General features: G+C 38.9%; 3 protein-coding genes across 4 annotated transcripts; 1 reads left to right on the top strand and 2 right to left on the bottom strand.

Annotated features, from left to right (window-relative positions):
- Positions 1-967: 967 nt before the first annotated feature.
- On the bottom strand, positions 968-6,867 carry PIH1D2 (PIH1 domain containing 2). The gene is made up of 7 exons (XM_074304267.1): positions 6,734-6,867; positions 5,895-6,074; positions 3,715-3,838; positions 3,109-3,354; positions 2,573-2,838; positions 2,279-2,480; positions 968-1,427 (listed from the first exon to the last, which is right to left on the bottom strand). Exons 2-6 carry the CDS (start codon positions 6,069-6,071, stop codon positions 2,343-2,345), a joined length of 951 nt encoding a protein of 316 aa, XP_074160368.1. The 5' UTR covers positions 6,072-6,074; positions 6,734-6,867; the 3' UTR covers positions 968-1,427; positions 2,279-2,342.
- Positions 6,846-17,772, top strand: NKAPD1 (NKAP domain containing 1). Of its 2 annotated transcripts, none has more exons than XM_074304269.1 (6): positions 6,846-7,204; positions 8,452-8,528; positions 11,573-11,673; positions 13,485-13,634; positions 14,343-14,396; positions 14,879-17,772. In XM_074304269.1, exons 2-6 carry the CDS (start codon positions 8,460-8,462, stop codon positions 15,384-15,386), a joined length of 882 nt encoding a protein of 293 aa, XP_074160370.1. In that variant the 5' UTR covers positions 6,846-7,204; positions 8,452-8,459; the 3' UTR covers positions 15,387-17,772. The 2 variants fall into 2 exon arrangements, with proteins under 2 accessions (XP_074160370.1, XP_074160369.1); XM_074304268.1 differs by lacking the exon at positions 6,846-7,204 and adding an exon at positions 7,598-7,735.
- TIMM8B (translocase of inner mitochondrial membrane 8 homolog B) lies at positions 17,763-19,231 on the bottom strand. The gene is made up of 2 exons (XM_074304271.1): positions 19,044-19,231; positions 17,763-18,118 (listed from the first exon to the last, which is right to left on the bottom strand). Exons 1-2 carry the CDS (start codon positions 19,125-19,127, stop codon positions 17,951-17,953), a joined length of 252 nt encoding a protein of 83 aa, XP_074160372.1. The 5' UTR covers positions 19,128-19,231; the 3' UTR covers positions 17,763-17,950.
- Between the last annotated feature and the right edge of the window lie 5 nt (positions 19,232-19,236).

The following is a 19,236-nucleotide window of genomic DNA, read 5'->3' as shown; positions in this document are numbered from 1 at the left end:
TGCCTAACATTGCCTAAGTAAGATCGTGTTTATGATTCCATTATCTCTGAATGATTATTCAAAATTGATGCCTCTGGTTATAAATTTCAGGTTAAAAATGTTTAAGTGAATGAATTTAGATTAAAATAAAACAGTGAATTGGATTGCCAAAGGGAAATTGCATAATTCCCTTAATACCTAAAGTCACTGAAACTAGATTCTTTTTAATACTTACTGTTTTTATTGTGTATTTTTTAGTCATAGAATTCTATATGATCCAAAGAATTAAATATAAATGTTGATAGCAAAGGAAAAGAATGTTAGGCTGAAACAAAAAGTGATAACCTGGTGAATGTGGCAAGAGTGAGGATAACTGAGAAACCTCAATGCTAAATTGATAATCCATGTGTATCAAAAAAAAAGCAAAGATGACTCCTTCCCCCTTCCACCCCAACCCCTAGTAGTATGTGCAGCCTCCATGGAGGGGTTCTTTATATCTAAAGTTTTAGAAACAATTATATCTTTATTTTCACTGACCTTTAAATGAAATGTGTCATTTCTTTCCATTACAAGTTTTAAAATTACAATTAGAAATTTAAAAAAATATATTTTGTAAGCTTTACTGGACAAAGCGAAGAACCCATACCATGTATTATTTATATGATAGAGTATTGATAAATATTGCACAGGATGGGCACTGTTGGAAACATCCATATCATCAATTGGAGGTTTATTTTTGAGTACTAATGTAAGGCATTTTATTTAGAAAAATAGATCAAAAAGACCCAGTACAGACACAGTAATAAACTAATAGGCACAGATTACAAATTGTACTTACAAGTACTATAAAAATGTAGAATAAGGGTGTGAGTTAATTGTGTATAATTAGGCAAAGTTTCAAAAAAAGTTTAGAGCACTTTGGAGAAGAATGAAAAAAGGGCATTATGTATTTTAAATTTGAGCAGAATGTATAAATGACATTTCAAGGTAAGCTTATTCTATTTATTAGCTTATTGATTCTAGATGAAATATACATTTAAATCACCAAGAATTCTCATTTTCAATTCTATGAGCTCTAGATGAAAATGTAAACTATGGCTACTTAGATTATTTCTTTCATGATGATAATCTAAATTAGCACAAGAACTGTTATGAGGTCCTTGAAGAGAACTAAAAATAATAGTGATCTATTACTATCCCATTTGGTGTGTTATGTTAAATATCCAACATTTCTTTTTATTCAGTAAATGTTTTTCCTTTAGCTAAGTTACTTGGTCTTGATCCAGAAGTATTGGTTTTAGTCAAACTCTTCACTGTAGTTTTTCTGAAACAGGTTTTTTTCCTCTTCCACTTTGAGTTGATGTTTCTTTGACACTTGGTACATCAAAGGATCATAGATGTAGAACTTTACAATTTTGTATTCTAGTTCTAAATCATTATTCAAGGTGCTATAGATATAGAAGGAAAAACGAAATCATCCCTACCCCAGTGGAAATTACATTCTATGAAGGAAAACTATCAACATAGAAAGAATACTTGGGAACAAATACAAAAATTAATACAAGATCCTTTTTGGAGGAAGAGCACTCATAGCTGGAGGGATCAGCAAAACTTCAAGTAGAAGATGGTGCTTTAGCTGAGTGTTCAAAGAAAAGATCATTTATGTATAATCTATTCCTGCTACTTGACAAAGTTAGGACAATCTTAGCACAGTGTTCTACCCATAAAAATTGATTAATGTTGAATTCATTAAACATGCTGTTTAAAAGATAGTACATTAGGGGTAGAGAGGAAGAAAAAGATGGGCTGAAATTTCAAAGAATTTAACCAAAGTAACTACCACATCACGTGATCACACTCCTACAGACCAGGGTCCCTTCTTGCTGAAAGATTAGGGCAGCACTTGGAAACAGGCTGTTACTTCTAGTGCAACAAGAACTATCTTCACTGCCCTTTTTTTGCCCCACAACTCAATTGGCTTCAGGTACAGGTATAATTTTCTTTATACAATATATTTAACTGATACCTTAGAAGAGTAAATCTACTAAGGTAATAAAAAAAAGTGACTTTAAAACATTTCATTTTTATCTTCTCAAACTATTTGTTAACTTGTGATTGCTATCAGTATCAAAGGAAAGACACTGTAGCTTCAAAGGTTTTAGTTATCTAAGACAAGGGCAAGGTCATTGGTGGTAAAAAGGATAGCAGAGGGAATTTTTTTAAGATCTGATGAGAGATGCAAATTCTATAAAAACTTCAGAAATCTGAAATTGATGTTTGACCATTAACACCTTCTTACCTATGATGCCTTCCATAGGAGCTCAGTGGTAGTATAATGAAAGCCTAACATCCATGTTGCACTTTTACTGCAGTACTGGCATGGTGATGATTAATGTAGCTTTCTCTGTGATAAATTTTGCTATAGTCGTCTCAGTGTCAACTGATTCTGGAAGATCTACCTGTAATCGGTACTTTTCAGAGACTTCAATCACTAAGTCATCCTATGAAAGAATCACATCAATTGGACAAATTTGTTTTTGCAATCTAGAAATAAAATCTATTTCTGGTTTCATATGGTTAATCTTTATCTTACCTTTGAAACACTGAGATCACAGTCACAGACAGAATTAAGACCAGGAAGTTCGACTTTCATCTCAATTCTCAGTGATCTCCCATTCTGATCCTTCACAACTGTCAGCTTGTAATTTGGAGTTTTCAGCTCAGCTTGAATCTCACTACTGGAAATTTCCTCAATTAGACACCCTTGTTTGCTTGGAATATGGTCCTTTGGCAGTAAGAGTTGTGGAATGTCATCTTGGTCATTCACTCTACAGTTTCTTAACTGCTCAAGCTTTAATTCTTGATGCAAAAAAGGGATAAATAAAGCACTATAAATAAAGCCCTATAAATAGTTTGAATACAGGCTGTGTATCAACATTGTTATATTTTTATTTGCTTTGTTCAACATTTCCCAATTACAATTTAATCTGGTTGGAGCAGCCCGGCCTGCAGCTTGTGTACTTGAGTTAGACATTACTGGGTTACATTATAATAATGTTTTAGAAATTAGATGGTTCTGATTTTCACTTGTCTATTTGCATACATTAGTTTTAACTAAAAATTCCTTACCTTTCTTCATTTTCTCACTTAAATCTGTTGGGTCAGTTTGGATCCCCATCAAATTCTTTTTCATCTTTTGGAGACTTCCTTTATTCTTGGTTTTCGTAATACGATAGGAGTGGGAAAGAGTAAATTGGTATTTATCCTCAATGCATTTCATTGTCAGGTGAATCAGTTGATCCATTTCCATTTCATCCTCTTTTGCTATCTTGAGAACATCAGGGTTGTAGGCAACATCAATGACTGTGTATGATTCTAGACAGTTCAAACAGTGTTGCATTAACAAACTTTTTTTCTGTAATAATACTGTTAATATCAAAGTAATGGTACTTTTAATAATGTTAACCCAAAAGCCTGGATTAGGCTAAGGCACTCCAAAAGTCTAATTTCTATTATAGTCCTACTGTACAAAAATAGTTCCTATTAGAACTTTATGTTTATGAGTATCTGCCCAAGTACTTACATATATTCAGTTAATGCTGAAGATTAACTCTCCAATATGTTTATTAGAAATATAAAAATTTTACCTTAAATATACTTTTGCTGTTAAAATTTATTGGGTGGTAGGTGGTTGCTGAGAAAAATAATAAAGCCTAGTTTTGATGTTCTATGTACCTGATGTCTCAGATACATCTTCTGGATGGCCAACACTCAAAGATACAGGTTCTGCCTTTGACTGGGGTGCTGGGATTCTTGTCCACTGACATAAATTGATGAATAGTACTTTTTCTTCTGGTTTCTAGAAAAGAAAACTTTTTTTTTTTTTTTTTTAATAACTCATTCTGAACATCACTGAAGCAGCTCTGGGCCACTAGCATTTTATCAAACACCTTTTTAAAATTTTTTTTGATTAATTTTATAATTAAAATTTTTTTGACAGTACATATGCATGGGTAATTTTTTTTTTTTTACATTATCCCTTATATTCACTTTTGCAAATTTTCCCCTCCCTCCCTCTACTCCCTCCCCTAGATGATAATCCCATACATGTTAAATGTGTTACCATATATCCTAGATACAATATATGTGTGTAAAACCAAATTTCTTGTTGCACACTAAGAATTGGATTCCGAAGGTAAAAGTAACCTGGGTAGAATGACAATAGTGCAAACAGTTTACACTCAATTCCCAGTGTTCCTTCTCTATCAAACACCTTCTAAGTGTTTCTCACGTTGTCTTGTGCTGATTCTGAATAATTGATTTACATAATGTGCCTTTGTAATTCATGAGAAAGAAAAAACAAATTGAATTGGTCTAGTAGCTTGAATGTGATCAACTAAGGAAAATTCTCTTCTCTCGAGGCAAGAAGTACTAAAAATATGGAGTGAAGGATCTTTAAAGTAGGTCAAAATATTCACTCTACTAAACTGGGTAAGAGAAAATTTTAGAAGAAAGCATTATTAAAAAAGAAAAAAAGCATTATTCTGTTCTTTAGAGGAGGATCCTTTTTCTTTTAATTTCTGTAATCTGTGTGCAGAAAAACACTAGAACTTCAGGATGTATACAAGAAAAATAGCTAGAGGAAGGTTGAGTCACTGGATGCTTATGAATATAAAAAGGGCATAGAAGCACTTCAGTGGATAATGCATCAAAATTGGCATGCTGCAAGAGAATCCTAGCTTTTGTGCAAGTTAGGAGTGGACTTGAATTCATTAAGACTGCGTTCAACAATCAGCAGGATGATTTCAGAAAGACCTGGAGAGACTTACATGATCTGATGCTAAATGAAATGAGTAGAACCAAAGAGAATACTGTAGCAACAATAAAATTATGTAAGAATGAACTGTGATGGATGTGGCTCTTTTCAACAGTGAGATAATTCAGGCCAATCAATTCCAATAAATCTGATGGAGACAGCCATCTGCACCTAGCAAGAGGATTGTGGGGCCAGAATGTGAACCACAACATAGTATTTTCACCGTTTTTTTTTTTTACTTGCAGGCTTTTTTCCTTTTTTCCCCCCCTTTTAAAAATGATTTTTCTTGTACAGCATGATAAATGAAGAATTGTTTAGAAAAATTGCCCATGTTAAACCTATATTGGATTGCTTGCTGTCTAGAGGAGACAGATGAAGGGGAGGAAGAAAAATTTTGGAACACAAGGCCTTGCTAGGGTGAATGTTGAAAACTATCTTTGCGTATATTTTGAAAATAAAAAGCTATTATTAAAAATAAAAAAAAGATTGGGTTCAAACCCTGTCTCTGAATCTTCTAAGCTGTATGTGGGAAAGCTATGTACTCCCTCTGAGCTTTAATTTCCTTATCTGTAAGATGGGGATGTTAGGGATATGGTTGACTTTTATTAGACTTGTGGAAATGTTCAAACAGACTGAATATTGAACAAGTACTTGTATATACTTCAGGCAAAAATTAGATGACTTTTTAATCTTCCTTCCAACTCTAGTATTCTGGAATTCTGTGATTCAACATACTATTCCAAATGATAATAAGGTATCTCTTTTTTTCCCTTGTGTACAAAAAAAGCCTACTTACGATTCTCCTTAATTTATTTCCTAGCTATCTAATGGAGTTTGACTTGGATAAAAGGAACCCACATGGAGAAAATCCCATGACTGCACCTGCTTTTTCTTTTCTTTTTTTGTTTGATTCACCGGCCTTTTCCTATTCAATTAGCTGGGAAATTCCTGATAGTACCATTTTTGGCACTGACATTCAGTTTCTTATTCTGGAGCTATAGTTCCCTTGAAACACCGCCTTGTGGTAGAAATAAAGGCGCTGAGACACAGAATCATTTAATTTGAAATCTTCCCATCCTCAGGCTCCCTTTCTACTAACCAAGATCTTGGTCTGAAGACAGATTTGTGGTTCTGGGACAGCACAGTATTTCTCCCCTTCTTCCAGCTGCTGCTGAATGAACTTTTCATAACGCTTGGGGTCACTTTCAGCCAGGTCATCGAGGAGATTCCAGAGTTGAGTCACTTGGGTAAGCAAACCTTTGGGTGATGATTCCATGACCTGGAGCAAGTATGTGGACAGACATCTTCCCTGAAGAAAGGTTAACTGGGAGATACTAAGGCGTTTGTAGGGCACATGCAAGGTTTTAAAATGGTACCCTTTCCATTGGAAAAGCGGCATACTATATATATACACCACTCGCTGGGGGCCTTAAACTGTAATATTTTATTTCCTTGCTACGGAGGTTAAAAAAAAAAAAGTGCATTTATAAAAACGTTCATTGAGATCCCCCTTCTCCGTTCCCTTTCCGCTTCCTACAGTGCCTGTCTTTCCCACTCGAGTCCCATCTGTGGCTGTCATCTGATTCCAAGGAAGTCCAGCAGCCATCTTCTTTCCGTCTGGGGAGCGAGTGCGGCCAGCCGCCTGGCGGGGCCGACATTCTCGGTAATGCCCTTTGACCTTTCCCCACGCACTCCCGCACCTCCCTAACCCTTCTGAGTCCCCTCTGTGGGACCTCTCCTAGTCCCGGGGCTCCCCACCCACGAAGCCTCAGGTCGGGGGGACACTTGCTCCCCAGCATATCTGCGCCCGCCCCAGTAGCATCAGAACTGTCTTTTCTGCCTTGCCTCCCCAGCCCTCCTCTCCCTTATTACTCCCTCTATTTTCTCCTCAAGGCTTCCTGGGAAAGAGGAAAAGAAGGGGATTTTAGAGCTCCTGACCCACTCACGGCCGCGACCAACTTTCGAGGGACTAGACAGTCAGCTAGATCAGACGGATTCGATGATCCTACAGCTCGCGCCCCGGCTGCCGTGGTTACCACGGCAACCAGCCGCGGTACGACGCCTAATTGTGCCCGGGGAACGTCTCAGCATCTCTGCGCTCCTCGCGCCCGGTTCCGAGTCCAACTTCGGCCCACACTAGCTCGGGAGGCTCTCCGGCCCGCTCCGGCACTGTTTCTCTGGGTCAGCCGCTGTCATATTGATGCTCCTCGGGAGATACTTCCTCGCTCTTAGCCCAGGGAGAGTCCCGCGAAATCTCGTGGGAAGAGTGGAGGTGGGGAAGAGTACAGGACTTCCGAAGGGGAAGAATTTTTCAGTACACTCGGGAAGTACTTCCTACTTCCGGCCAGCACTGGAAGGTGGTCCCAGACTCTTCCCTCCCCTGCCTGCCCCGGGACTCCGGAGCTCACGGTATGGGGATGAGTGTGGGCACTGGGCTGCGGAGCCCGAATCTCGGTCACTGAGTCGCCGAGTCCCAGCCGCTTTTCTACGGAGGGATCTCAAAGCATCCTACGGAATTAGGCGGAATCTGGGGGAAAGGAAGGGTCGGAGCTTCGGTGGGGGAGGGACCCCGTGGGTGGGCGGTGATCCTTTCCCTCCGCCCCCAAGGTCGCTGAAGGAGGGGCGAGGAGCCTTAGGACACCCACCCTCGTCTGGAGAGTCGGGCCAGAGTCCCGGCTACTCTGTGGAGAGCCTACCCTAGGCGCTCCCGAAGCCTCCTGACCCTGTCCCCATTGTGCAGACACATAAACTGAGGGCTGGTGAAGGGAAGTTATTGAAGTTTTAAGTGCGGATGGGGTAGGTCGTAAATAGCGGGATTTGAACCAGGCCCGGAATTCCTGATGCGGAGCTCGCCTTGCTGCCGCTTCGGACCTCAGGCACCTGATTTCACGTGCCCTAGGAAAGTTTGTAAGACCGTGATTCTGCGCCTCCCCCAAATAGGTGGGTGATTTCTCGGGGAGTTGGAGGAAGAGAGGGGCGGTGTACAGTTGTGGAATCGTAGCCTCCAGGCCTTACTCTCCTTGTTAACTTTGAATTAGACCCTTAGTGTCTTGGTCTCTGTGGACATAATAGGACAATAATAACCTGGAGGAGAATCGTGGACCCCGGCTGATTTGCTTAAGGGATGTCTGGTGTTGCAGTTGCTTTTGACCGTCAGAGCATTTGCCCTATAGGGCCGATAGCAAGGAAGCAGGGTGGGATTCTGGTCATGGCTTTGGCATTGATTTATATACTTTGGGCAAGTAATTAAAACTCTAGCATCCAGTTGTCAAATAGGGTTTCGAATATGCCCCATTTTTCATGGATTGAGAGTTTGTCAGAGCTAAAAAAATTTAATTTTAAAATTTAATTTAATTTAATTTAATTAATTATTTAATTTAAAAATTAAGTCATTATCTTCATCTGTAAAATGAAAGGGTTGGATTAGACATAAAAGTTTCCTCTGAATTCTAAATTCTGTGATCTTAACTTGCATCTAATCCAGCTCCTGTATCTTGTAGATGACGAAACTGAAGCCCAGAAAGGAAAAATTACTTGCCCTGTAAAGAGTAATTGTGAAACTACAATGAAATGATGGATGTAACATTTGAAAAACATACATGTGTAATTTATTATAGGAGATATTATTCTTATAATGGTGTTTCTGTATATTTCAGGTTGAATAATGTCTCGAATCCCTCTGGGGAAAGTCCTTCTGAGAAATGTTATTCGGCACACGGATGCTCACAATAAGGTAGGAGGACAGTATTGCTGTGTCTGGGAGGGCTTTCTTTAATCTTTGTGTTTTGGTTAAGTGTGGAATTCTTAGATTTGTGATATATTGTTTTATAATTTAGAAGGCTGTTAAAGAAGTTCGATAAGCAACAGCAGGGGAACATGACTGTGACTAGCCAGGAACCTGAGAGTAGGTGTAAATCTGGCCTCATGCCAACCTTGGTCCCCTTAGGGGGAAACTGCTTTAACCATGTTACTCAAACACGTTTTTAAGTATTTCTTCCTCCCTTTTCCCTTACCAAAGCTTTCATTATCAGGAGCCCACCATTGGTGAAGGCAGGAGCATGCTTTCTCAGATACCAGAGCTTTCTTTCTCCCTTCTCCATCACTAGATGTGGATAGAGAGCACTATCTTCTCAGCCCCTCTTTATAGCCCTCAGATCTGTCTGAACTCCAAGTCTTAGCCATTAGGATCATATTCTGAACCAGAGCATTAGACACCCAGCCTAACCAGGAATCATGTGCATGCCCTATATTTGGGTATTTTCTGGATTTGCATCAATTTCTGACATGTCAGGATAAGGCAAAGTAACTGATGCTGTTTGTTGAGTATAGTCAGGCCCCTTTGGACCCCATCACCAGGTATTTATCAACCTAGTCTCCTTAGTGGATTAGACCTTTGCTTCTGTGACTTTTTGAGAGAGTAAAGCCTAGGTTGTCTTCCATGATCAAAGGACCATAGTGGAAAGGAGCAACTCTTCATTTGTGTTCCCCCACCCTCTGTCTAGGGTATCTCCCTAATAGCTGTAATTTCTGCCAAGTTGTTTTCTACCACTCATTTCAGTCTCATCACTATCTAGCTCAGCCTGGTCCTTCCCCAGTTCCTTTCCTCCTTTGTCTTCTCTTCCATAAAATTATTAGCCAACTTCCCTTCATTCCAGACTTCTCTTTTTACTTCCTTCCTGTCTTGCATTCAGAGAAGCTTAGGCTTCTGGAAGATAATACATTCCTGGTAACTCTCTCATGGTCTGCTGCTCCTTCTCCTTTGCCCCTTCATACACCAGGCCAGGAGAAAGATGGGCACACTCTTTGTTCTTTGTGACCCCTTTGTCTTTCTGTCATTGTCTTTTGGTGGGTTCTCTTCCTTTAAGGGTTATTCCCTCTGGGCACATCACAGGATGTACTGAGAGATAGCTGCATTGTACACTAGAAGGAATACTGGATTGTAGTTGTAAAATGTGAATTCAAATCCTTATTGTTACATTTTCCATCTTACTCTGGGCAATCACTTCACTTTTGTTCCTTAGTCTCTTCATTTGTAAAACGATGGGGTGGGGCTCAGTAGCCTCTTGAAGTTCATGCCAGCCCAAAGTTATGATTTGATGAACTCTAATAGAGTCCTGATTAATATTTCTTCCTACTTTAAAGCATCAGGACCTCTGAAGATGTTTTAGATCTTCATTGCAGTTATCTGTTAGTTTCCAGTTATTCTCTCCCATTTTTTAGGTGGTCACTCCATCATGCCTAGTTATGTGACCTTGGATAATTAACTTTGTCTCTGGGGTCCAGCTTACTAATCTGTAAAATGAGGAAGTTGGATTTAATTTAAAGTCCCTTTCAGCTTTAAATATGCCATCATTCATTACTTTGATAATATACTTCATTCACTATAAGTTCATTATTTGACTCACAGTCTAGTTCTCTACCTTAACCTCTGACCTCATACTTAAACATCATGGCTTTATACTTTATTGGTTTCCTCTCTTCTTATGACCTGTATATTTATTTCACTTTGAAATGGTTAAGCTCTTGTCATCATTCATCTATAAATATATGATGTTTGTGATCCTCCACTCTAAATTTTCACTCCAGTCTAACAGTCTTCCATTTCTATTCCTGCTTCATTCCTTCTAAACCTGTTATAAGAAGTTACCATAATTTCCAGTTCTTTCATTCCTTCCTGATTTCTTAGTCCACCACTCTTCTGTCACTTCTTGATCTGTAGTTAACTATGCACTATCCTCTCCCCTTCAATCTTTTGTTTTTTTTGTCTGATTGCTGTTCCCATTTTGTCAGGCCATATGCTTTTCCTCATCTTCTGCTGAACATTGTGAGACTGATAATTTCTGGGAGGCTCTTCATCTTGAGCCAAGATACTTTTATTCCTTCCTGATTAACTCTCTATTTCATGTCATCTTTGAAGCTTCCTACAACACTCCTGCTTTCCGTATGGAGAGAGGATCTTACCTCTTGCTTAGAAAATTAAGGGTACTAAGAAAATTAAAGTCATTCATTGCAGATTTTCTTTTGTTTTTTCCACATTGCAGAATTTGACAGTATCATCCTTTTTTTTCTTTGTTGTTGTTGTTTGTCCTTCATTCTCAGAAAGGACCATGATATCAGGGAGGGGATGCCATGACATGGATTTAAGTGAGGGAGGGCTGGTCAAGGTCACTTGCTTCCCAGAGCCCTCTGGGTCCAGTGGCCAGATACAAATTGGTTTGGCTAGAGATGGTCCTGAAAGCAGTGGTAGACCTTGTTTTTTTTTTTTTTTAAGCTAAGGTCTTTAACAGGTCTCAGTTTGATTGAGGTTGCACCCATTCAGTGATCATATTCATCATCATATTCATTCTCCCTCCCCCCCTTTGTAGTTTTTTTTTGGGGGGGGAGGGGGGAGACTGCCTCCAGTAGCCATTTTTATTTTCTAGAAGCAATATAGCATAGGGATAAAGTGCAGGACTTATCTCCTTGTGTTCAAATCTTATGTCTGACACTATCTCTAAAGCTTGTTAGCTGTGTGATCTTGGCAGTCATCTCACCTCTGTGTCTCAGGCAATACACTTCTCCTTCAAGGTTGAAGGGTTTCATCAGACCTATGGTCTTTGTAGTTGATCAGATGCACTGAAAATAAATCAAGACTGTACGTGATGATGTAATACACTGTAGTTGTGGTGTTTTTTTGGCAAATTTGTCTTCATAAGAGATCTTTTATAATATGTCTGTTCCCTTATTATAACACTTATAGTGTCGTTTTTATTTGCTTCTTTTTTGGATCATTTTCAGATTCAGGAGGAGACAGACATGTGGAAGATAAGAGAACTGGAGAAACAAATGGAAGATGCTTATGGGAGGTCACAAAGGAGAATATTGCCCAGGAGCTCGAGGTGGATTTACAGCTTCAAGAACTAAAATAATGCTAAAGAAGGTTTTCAGAAACACCCACTTGTGTTTAAAAACAACTTAGTTTCTTCAGGCTAGTAGGCATAATTCCATAATCGATTCTTTTTAGTCATTGAACATTTTATATATTTTAAATTCAAAGAATGCATTGATTTAACTGATTTCATTCACCTGCATTCATGTATGTTACCAAAAGTTGAAAATTCCTCCATAAAAATGGGCAGAGTCTTAGGGTTCTGCAGCCTTCATTTTTACCTTTGTATCTTTAGTTGGTTCTTTCTTAACATCTTGTAATTGTCTGTTATGGATCTTGCCCCATTTCTCATCTGCTTCATCTATTCTTGAATACATAATCTCATCCCTACTCAGCTATTTAAGTATGATTGTGTAGAGTTGTACGAGTACAAGGGCTCATCAGTCCTTAAGTGTTTGGCTATATAGGAATAGTCATTGATCTCACAGATTACCAGTTGTCCACTTAATTAAAAATATGTGCAGGAAATCCATACTAGCAGGCTTTAAAAAATATAACAAACATAATTTCTTTGATTTGTTTATGCATTAAAAGGGATTTTATTTTAATTTCGCAGTCTACTACTTTTTTCTTTAAATTTTTTTTAAATTCAATTGCTCAATTTAAAATGGCGTTCCTAGTAACATTATAAAATAGTATGCTTTTTTTATGTGTAGACACTATGTTGATATGGATCACTAGTGAAAGAGGTCTGTATTCTGATTGATTCTAGGGAAGATTAGGTGAAATTGGCAGTAGTCTAGAAGTGATCTAATTGCTTGTTTATGGGTTTTATTATGCACTAGCATAGAGTAGAACAAATAATATATTATTTCTACTATATAGTTGAAGAACAACCCAAAGAGATAAAAAGAGATGCAGCCTTTCATAGAGATGATTCTCAACAAATGAAGACTTCTCTTTGCTTGTTTTGTAAATCTTGTATCATGTTCTAGAGAAGCTGTATAGATTATTATTTTTTAATATTTTTTTATTATAGATTTTTATTTATAAAACATATGCATGGGTAATTTTTCAACACTGACTTTTGCAAAACCTGTTCCAAATTTTCCCCTCCTTCCCCACACCCCCTCCTCTAGATGGCAGGTATTCCAATACATGTTAAAATATATGATAAATCTAATATATGTAAACATATCCACATAATTATCTTGCTGCACAAGAAAAATCAGATCTACACTATACACTTCAACAACAATACTGTATGAGGATGTATTCTGATGGAAGTGGAAATCTTCAACATAAAGAAGAGCAACTCACTTCCAGTTGATCAATGATGGACAGAAATAACTATACCCAGAGAAGGAACACTGGGAAGCGAATGTAAATTGTTAGCACTACTGTCTATCTACCCAGGTTACTTATACCTTCGGAAGCTAATAATTAATGTGCAACAAGAAAAAGGTATTTACACACATATATTGTATCTAGGTTATATTGAAACACATGTAAAATGTATGGGATTACCTGCCATCGGGGGGAGGGAGTGGAGGGAGGGAGGGGATAATTTGGAAAAAGGAATTAAAAAAAAAAAAAAAAGAAAGAAAAATCAGATCTAGAAAGAAAAAACCTGAGAAGGAAAACAAAAATGCAAACAAACAACAACATAAAGAGTGAAAATGCTATGTTGTAGTCTACACTCAGTTTCCACAGTTTTCTCCCTGGGTGTAGATGTCAATTTTCATTGCTGACCAGTGGGACTGGTCTGAATCATGTACAGATTATTTCTAAAGCTAAATGTGAGTCTGCTTTTTGTCCTAGCCGAATGCGAAGTGATGGTTTTGATGAAGAAAGCCATCGAGTCTACTGGAGGACAAAGCAAGACATTCCTGGGACATTTGAAGATGATTTACTTAGGACTCGATCCTGGAATAGAAAGCTATATAGTTATGAGGCCAACATGCCAGACAGGTTTGTGACCAAAATTACTGTTTTAGCGATTTTGCTCTTAAAATTTCATTGTACCAGTGTAGGTGTCAGATCTGTATGTCAGCTAGGTCATTGTTACATTTGAGAGAAGGAAATTTCAGGCCATAAAGATGATATGACTAGTTAGAAGTCATACTTGTTAAGTGCAAGAGGTGAGGCCCAAATGTAGGTCTTTTGATTCTAATCTTACTTTTACTTCATCATACAGAGTTCTATTTTAGAAAACATCTTTGTGTTTTAGCAACTCGATGAATAGTAATTTCAGGGTTATGTCCCTGAGTTGGTGCTATCAAAGACCATTGACTGATATCAAAGAGTGATTTAATGTTCCTCAATGATTCAAGGATTGGTAAATTTTCATATGAACAAAAGAGCCCACTATCTGTAAATCTTTGTCTCAGTGGAAAAGCTCACTAGATTGAGAATTAGGAGACTTAAGTTTTAAGTCTCAACTTTACCACTACCTTGCTATAAGATTTTGAGTAAGTTCTTCACCAATTCTAGGCTTTTTATATTTTCATTTGTAAAATAGATGTTGGACTATATATCTCTTAAATCCTCCAATCTCTGTAGTCTGTGATTCCATGAATTGGCACTCTCACATTTTCTTTTTTTTTTTTCCTTTCAGTCCTAGTGTTTTTCTAATATTTAATTTCTGAACATCTAGGGTATTTCTCTGTCATTTTACAGATGGGGTCACAGTGGATATAAAGAACTGTATCCCGAGGAATTTGACACAGATAGGTGAGTTCTGTTGGTTTACTAAGAAAAAAAAGAAAAGTCCATCTATTTTGAGTTGCTAAGCTGTGTTTTTTTTGTTTTTTGAATAAAGGATATGTGAAATCATTTGCCTTTGTCCACATGATCAGAGACACTTGTGACTACTTCAGTAGGGGAAGGCAGTGTGTTACTGGCTACTGCTTTTTGGTGTTTCCAAATGGCTCTGCAATTATTTTGACTTATTCCTTGTAATTCCAGTGAAATAGGGTAGTTATTTTTACCCTTATTTTAGAGGTAAGAAAACTAAAAACCCAAAGGGGAAATAAATCACTTTGTCACTTAGTAACCCCTTTGGCAAATTGGAAATGAACCCCAAGCCTTAGGTTCAATTCCTTACTTAGGCTTTTAACCAATGCTATTTCTCATGTCCAAATGCAAAATATTAACGCTTAAGTAAAATGCTGTTTCTGTCACATTTATCTTTTTTTTTTTTCTTCTATTCATAGTGATCAGCAAGATGCTATTAATGGAAGAAACACACCTCCCCAGGAAAAGTCATCTACTCATGAATCTCATAAACGTAAAAAGTCAAAAAAATCCCACAAAAAAAAACAAAAAAAACGGTCACACAAAAAACAAAAGAAAAGCAAAAAAGAAGCCACAGATAGAGCTGCAGATTCCTCAAGTGAATGCTCAGAAGAAACTCAGGTTTCCAGTGCTAGGAAAGGGAAACAATCACATAAGCGAAAGAAAAAGTCAAGGAAAAAGGCTCCCAAGAAACCTGCTTCTTTCTCAGAATCGGAAAGTGATTCTTCTCATCCAGATGATTCAGCATCTAGTAGTTCTGAGGAAAGTGAGGAAAAAGATGCCAAGAAAACCAAAAGGAAAAAGGATCAGAAAGTTCACATCACCCCAACAAAAAGGAAGAGTGAGGTACAAGAGAGGACCAGCAAGCGTAAAAACTGGAAGGTGGCTCCGGATGAAAAGACGGATGAGAGCTCTGAGGAGGACTAAATGGAGGGATGCTTCATTCTCCATGTTTTCCAGGTGACCCCTTGGACTTGACAGATGTGGCAGGGACCCTCTCTTGTTAGAACAAGTAGCCCACGTGGGTGGGAGCTGCTTTGTGCCATCCAAATCCTAACCAATGGATTTTCTCCTATTTGAGCCTGTTAAAACTTGATCCCCTTTTATTAGTAATGGGGAAGCTGTTAGTTTTTGTAATGAAGGTTTCTTGAAGAGATTATTTTTTGCAATTAGCCACACTCAGTCTCATGCACACTATTCCCCAAATCAGAGGAAAGAGAAGCCAGTAATCTGGGAGCTCCCACTAAAGTGCTCAGTTTGGGGGAAGCAGGTGTTAGGTCCAAGAGGACAGTGTGGAAAGATGACTTTGCTTGGTTGACTAGCCCCAAGTACAGATGGTATGACCTCAAAAAATTCAACAAGGAAATTGTGGGGCCTTAAATGTTTAATCACTTCAAATAATCTTCCTCTGACCTTCTTACAACAGGTGTTATACCATACCTGGCTCTTCATTCTCAGCCTTGGTGCCTTTGATCCTTAGATATGTATCTACCCCCAGTTTGGTTTTAGTATTGAATTTTTAGTCCTATTCTGGCTGGCCCAGTGTAATTGAGGAAATGGGCACAGGAACAAGCCTTTTTCCTTTGCAATAAAAACTACAGGCAGCTGTCACCAGAAAGGAGTGGGGCTTTTTTGGTACGTTTCCCGATTAGGTAGGGCCCATAAACCTGTTTTCTTTATAGCCCCCCTCCCCCTACCCCAGCTGTACTGTTATATTTTGCCCGATTTTAATTTTTATGTGAAGTTCTTTTGGCTATGTAAGATGGTCCTAGTTTGAATGGGGTCAAAATAGGATCTAACCATGCTGTGTAGTTGTGTGTTCTGAACAGGATTCAGGACACTGATTATCATTTAAATAGTCTTGTCTTTCCTTGTTTTTGTCTCCAAGTCTGTAAATGAATTCCAGATTTCACCTCTAACTAGAAAGTCAGGTCAGCTCCAAAATAATGTAGGTCTCTCAGGGACATATTTGCTTCTTCCCAGCCCTCCAGGGGACTCAAAATATCTTGATACCATCCCTCTCTTCTTCTCTCAGTAAAGAAAGTTGGGCTATTTCATTTTGTTCAATTGGGACCTAGGGGTTTTCTTGGGGGTACAGTTAGAAGCAGGGATGATGTGGACTATCCTGTTTCCCAAATTCTGCAATTTAATTGATATAATATAGCTAAACTTTGACCCACTTAGAACAGATATTTCTGACTTAAGGTGTTGTGCAACTGTTATTGAGTCTGAGAACTAAAAACTAAACCTAACCTGGCTCTACCATTATTGATTATATTTGTGAGGTCCTAAACAAGTCATTTAACCTCTTGTGCCTCGTTTTCCCCATTCCTAAAGTGGGAATAATCCTGACCTCATAGGGAATATTATAGACAACAGAGGGAAAAATAATGGGAGATACTTTACAATGATAGAATATAATTTTTCCACATAACACTTAAAATTCTGTAGGTATGAATTATTTCTAAAAACCTTTAAAAAATATTCTACAGCCTACAGAATTAACCTGCAAATATATCTTTGAGCAAAGGCCCTCCGTCCACTGGCTAACCAGTAGGTGCTACCTTTTTTGGACATCTATATGACAAACTTCTGGCTCCAGTTTATGTACTCTTTGCCAACTCACTAAATGCCAGTTTTTATCAGGAATTTTTTTGAAGGGAAGGCCTATTACTTGGCAGAGATTTTAGAGGTAGGAGAGTCTAAAATGACAATCCCTTAACAGTATTTTCTATGATTGTTTAGGAAACAGGATCCTAACTGCTATCGTCTTTTGGTCATTTTTTTCAACATTGCTTTTTGCACCAAGCTTATTCTAGGTACTTAACAAGCTAGGAGAGTCTCTATAAGTTTGTACTGTCCTGTGAGCCAAGAGTCTTTTCTCTTACTTGCAGCTTTTATTTCTAGTTGTGTTGTATTGCAGCCTGGTTTTTATTTTTGGTCACATTTATTTGTATGTGAGCATACAGAAGTAAAAGGGCTGCCTTTGCTCTCTACTGCCTTCTAAACTCCAAATTTTCCTTTTCTAATAAGCCTTATTGGCTTCTAAAATTCTTCCAGTTCCTGAGGAAAAGGCTCAGGTTGGCTTTTAAATCCACTGTCTCCCATTTGCACTACCAGCATTGGAACCCTTTTTTTCTTTGATAAGTGTTTTGGGATTTTCAGACGGGGGATCTCTAAACCCTGAGGTAGGATTTTTAAAAAAATAAAGTAATTAAGACCAAGGTTGGGAGTGTGGGGGGTCATATTTATCAAATAAATGATGTAATGTAATCTGGAATTCCAAAATTCCAAATAAAGAGATTTCACTTTTTGAACATTTTATTCTTTTAAAATAAATAATACAGGTTTAGCCACAGATCCTAAGTTGATCTGTCCATGATTTTTTTACCCTTTCATAGCCTTCTTCCATGGTACATAAACTGTTCAGTTACAGATCTTTTTGTTTTTCCATTCATTTTCCTCCACTTAGGGTAGAGATAAGGATTAGCTTATTGGCTTCCTTTCTGCACAATCTGAGCAAATCGGCTTGTGATGGTGAGAGTGGTATCAATGAATCGGTCCACACAACTAGCCAGGCAATTTTCAGTTCTGGAATCTAGACGACTTCCTGGTTTTTCAACACATTTATCCCAGCACAAATCCATGAAATGGTGTACCTGAGGAAGAAAGCCATTATTAAGAAGTGTAGGGGAGTAGGCCGGTCTTCTCTTGCCTCTTTTCTGGTTTTCCCTTTTCCTGTCATTTGCTCAGACTTAAGTCATCTTTGATACTTCCCTTTCTTTTGCCTTTATTTCCTACCAATTCTTCAAAATGTCTCACACCTGTATTTTCACTGCCATTCACCTTGCTCAGATCCTCTATATTTCACGCTTAAAACTGCTGAGATAGTTTTCTGGGCCTCTGGTCCATAACGGGGGAAGGGGGGAGAAACCCCGCTGCTTATTTAAATCCTAAATCTGCGGACCTAAACCCAAATTCTCCTCCTACTGATCTGGCCCACACCCGCGATTAACAACTCATAAAGGGCACATACTAAGCACATTAACAACTTCCCCTTTTCAGCACCCTCCCCCCTCCAAATCAGTCATACCTCAACTTAATCTCTGCTACAGATCCCGCACCCTCTTAGGGCCTGCAGCGCGGCGCACACAATTTAACGCTGCTCTCGGGGTGGGCTCCGGCGGGAGCTCTCGCATTCTCCCTAAACAGAACTCTTTCCTCTTTTTTAAAATTACCTCACCTTTGTGGTTGTGTGTAAGACACGCTTTCCGACTTCACACTTGAAAATCAGTTTTACTAATTGTCCTGTGTGACCTTGGGAAGATATTCACCCACTCGGGCTGCGCTGGGAGGGGGATGGGGTTGGATTGTATTAGATCCCCTCTAAAACGCCAATCTCCGGCCAAGCCTCCCTGTCCTCTAACCCGGAGGGCCTCCAGACGCCTGTCTCTGCCTCGCACACCTACCTCGGCGGGCCCGGCTTGGATGCAGCAGCCACCTCATGGTAGGCCGGTCGCTCTGGCATTTGCACCTACCCCCAACCTGGGCCCTCCCTTATTACCCAGTCCTAAGTCTCAGTACCTGTGCAGTGAACTGCGCCTTCTGCTGTTCTGCCGCCACTAGACGCTGTAATTCGGCCTCGTCGGCCTCGGCCAATTCCGCCATGTCCGATCCTCCCGGGAGTTCCACTTCCTTACCAACCACAGTACGCGCCCGCCGGCTTCCGGCTCATCCGGGTTCTCCTTCCCGACTCCCTCGTCCTTTTTTCCCCAGG

This window comes from Sminthopsis crassicaudata, chromosome 3 (assembly GCF_048593235.1).
Source record: "Sminthopsis crassicaudata isolate SCR6 chromosome 3, ASM4859323v1, whole genome shotgun sequence".
Taxonomy (NCBI): Eukaryota; Metazoa; Chordata; class Mammalia; order Dasyuromorphia; family Dasyuridae; genus Sminthopsis; species Sminthopsis crassicaudata.
The sequence above is the reverse complement of the archived record's forward strand: the minus strand, read 5'-3'. Positions and strand labels throughout refer to the sequence as shown.

Coding starts and splice junctions, on each gene's coding strand:
- NKAPD1 (XM_074304269.1), top strand. CDS start 8,460: ATGTCTCGAATCCCTCTGGGGAAAGTCCTTCTGAGAAATGTTATTCGG. Junction 8,529..11,572: donor ACACGGATGCTCACAATAAG/GTAGGAGGACAG, acceptor GATCATTTTCAG/ATTCAGGAGGAGACAGACAT. Junction 14,397..14,878: donor GAGGAATTTGACACAGATAG/GTGAGTTCTGTT, acceptor TTCTATTCATAG/TGATCAGCAAGATGCTATTA.
- PIH1D2 (XM_074304267.1), bottom strand. CDS start 6,071: ATGGAATCATCACCCAAAGGTTTGCTTACCCAAGTGACTCAACTCTGG. Junction 3,839..5,894: donor GTCTTCAGACCAAGATCTTG/GTTAGTAGAAAG, acceptor TTTCTTTTCTAG/AAACCAGAAGAAAAAGTACT. Junction 2,839..3,108: donor AAGTGAGAAAATGAAGAAAG/GTAAGGAATTTT, acceptor TTTTGCATCAAG/AATTAAAGCTTGAGCAGTTA.
- TIMM8B (XM_074304271.1), bottom strand. CDS start 19,127: ATGGCGGAATTGGCCGAGGCCGACGAGGCCGAATTACAGCGTCTAGTG. Junction 18,119..19,043: donor AGGCGCAGTTCACTGCACAG/GTACTGAGACTT, acceptor TTTCTTCCTCAG/GTACACCATTTCATGGATTT.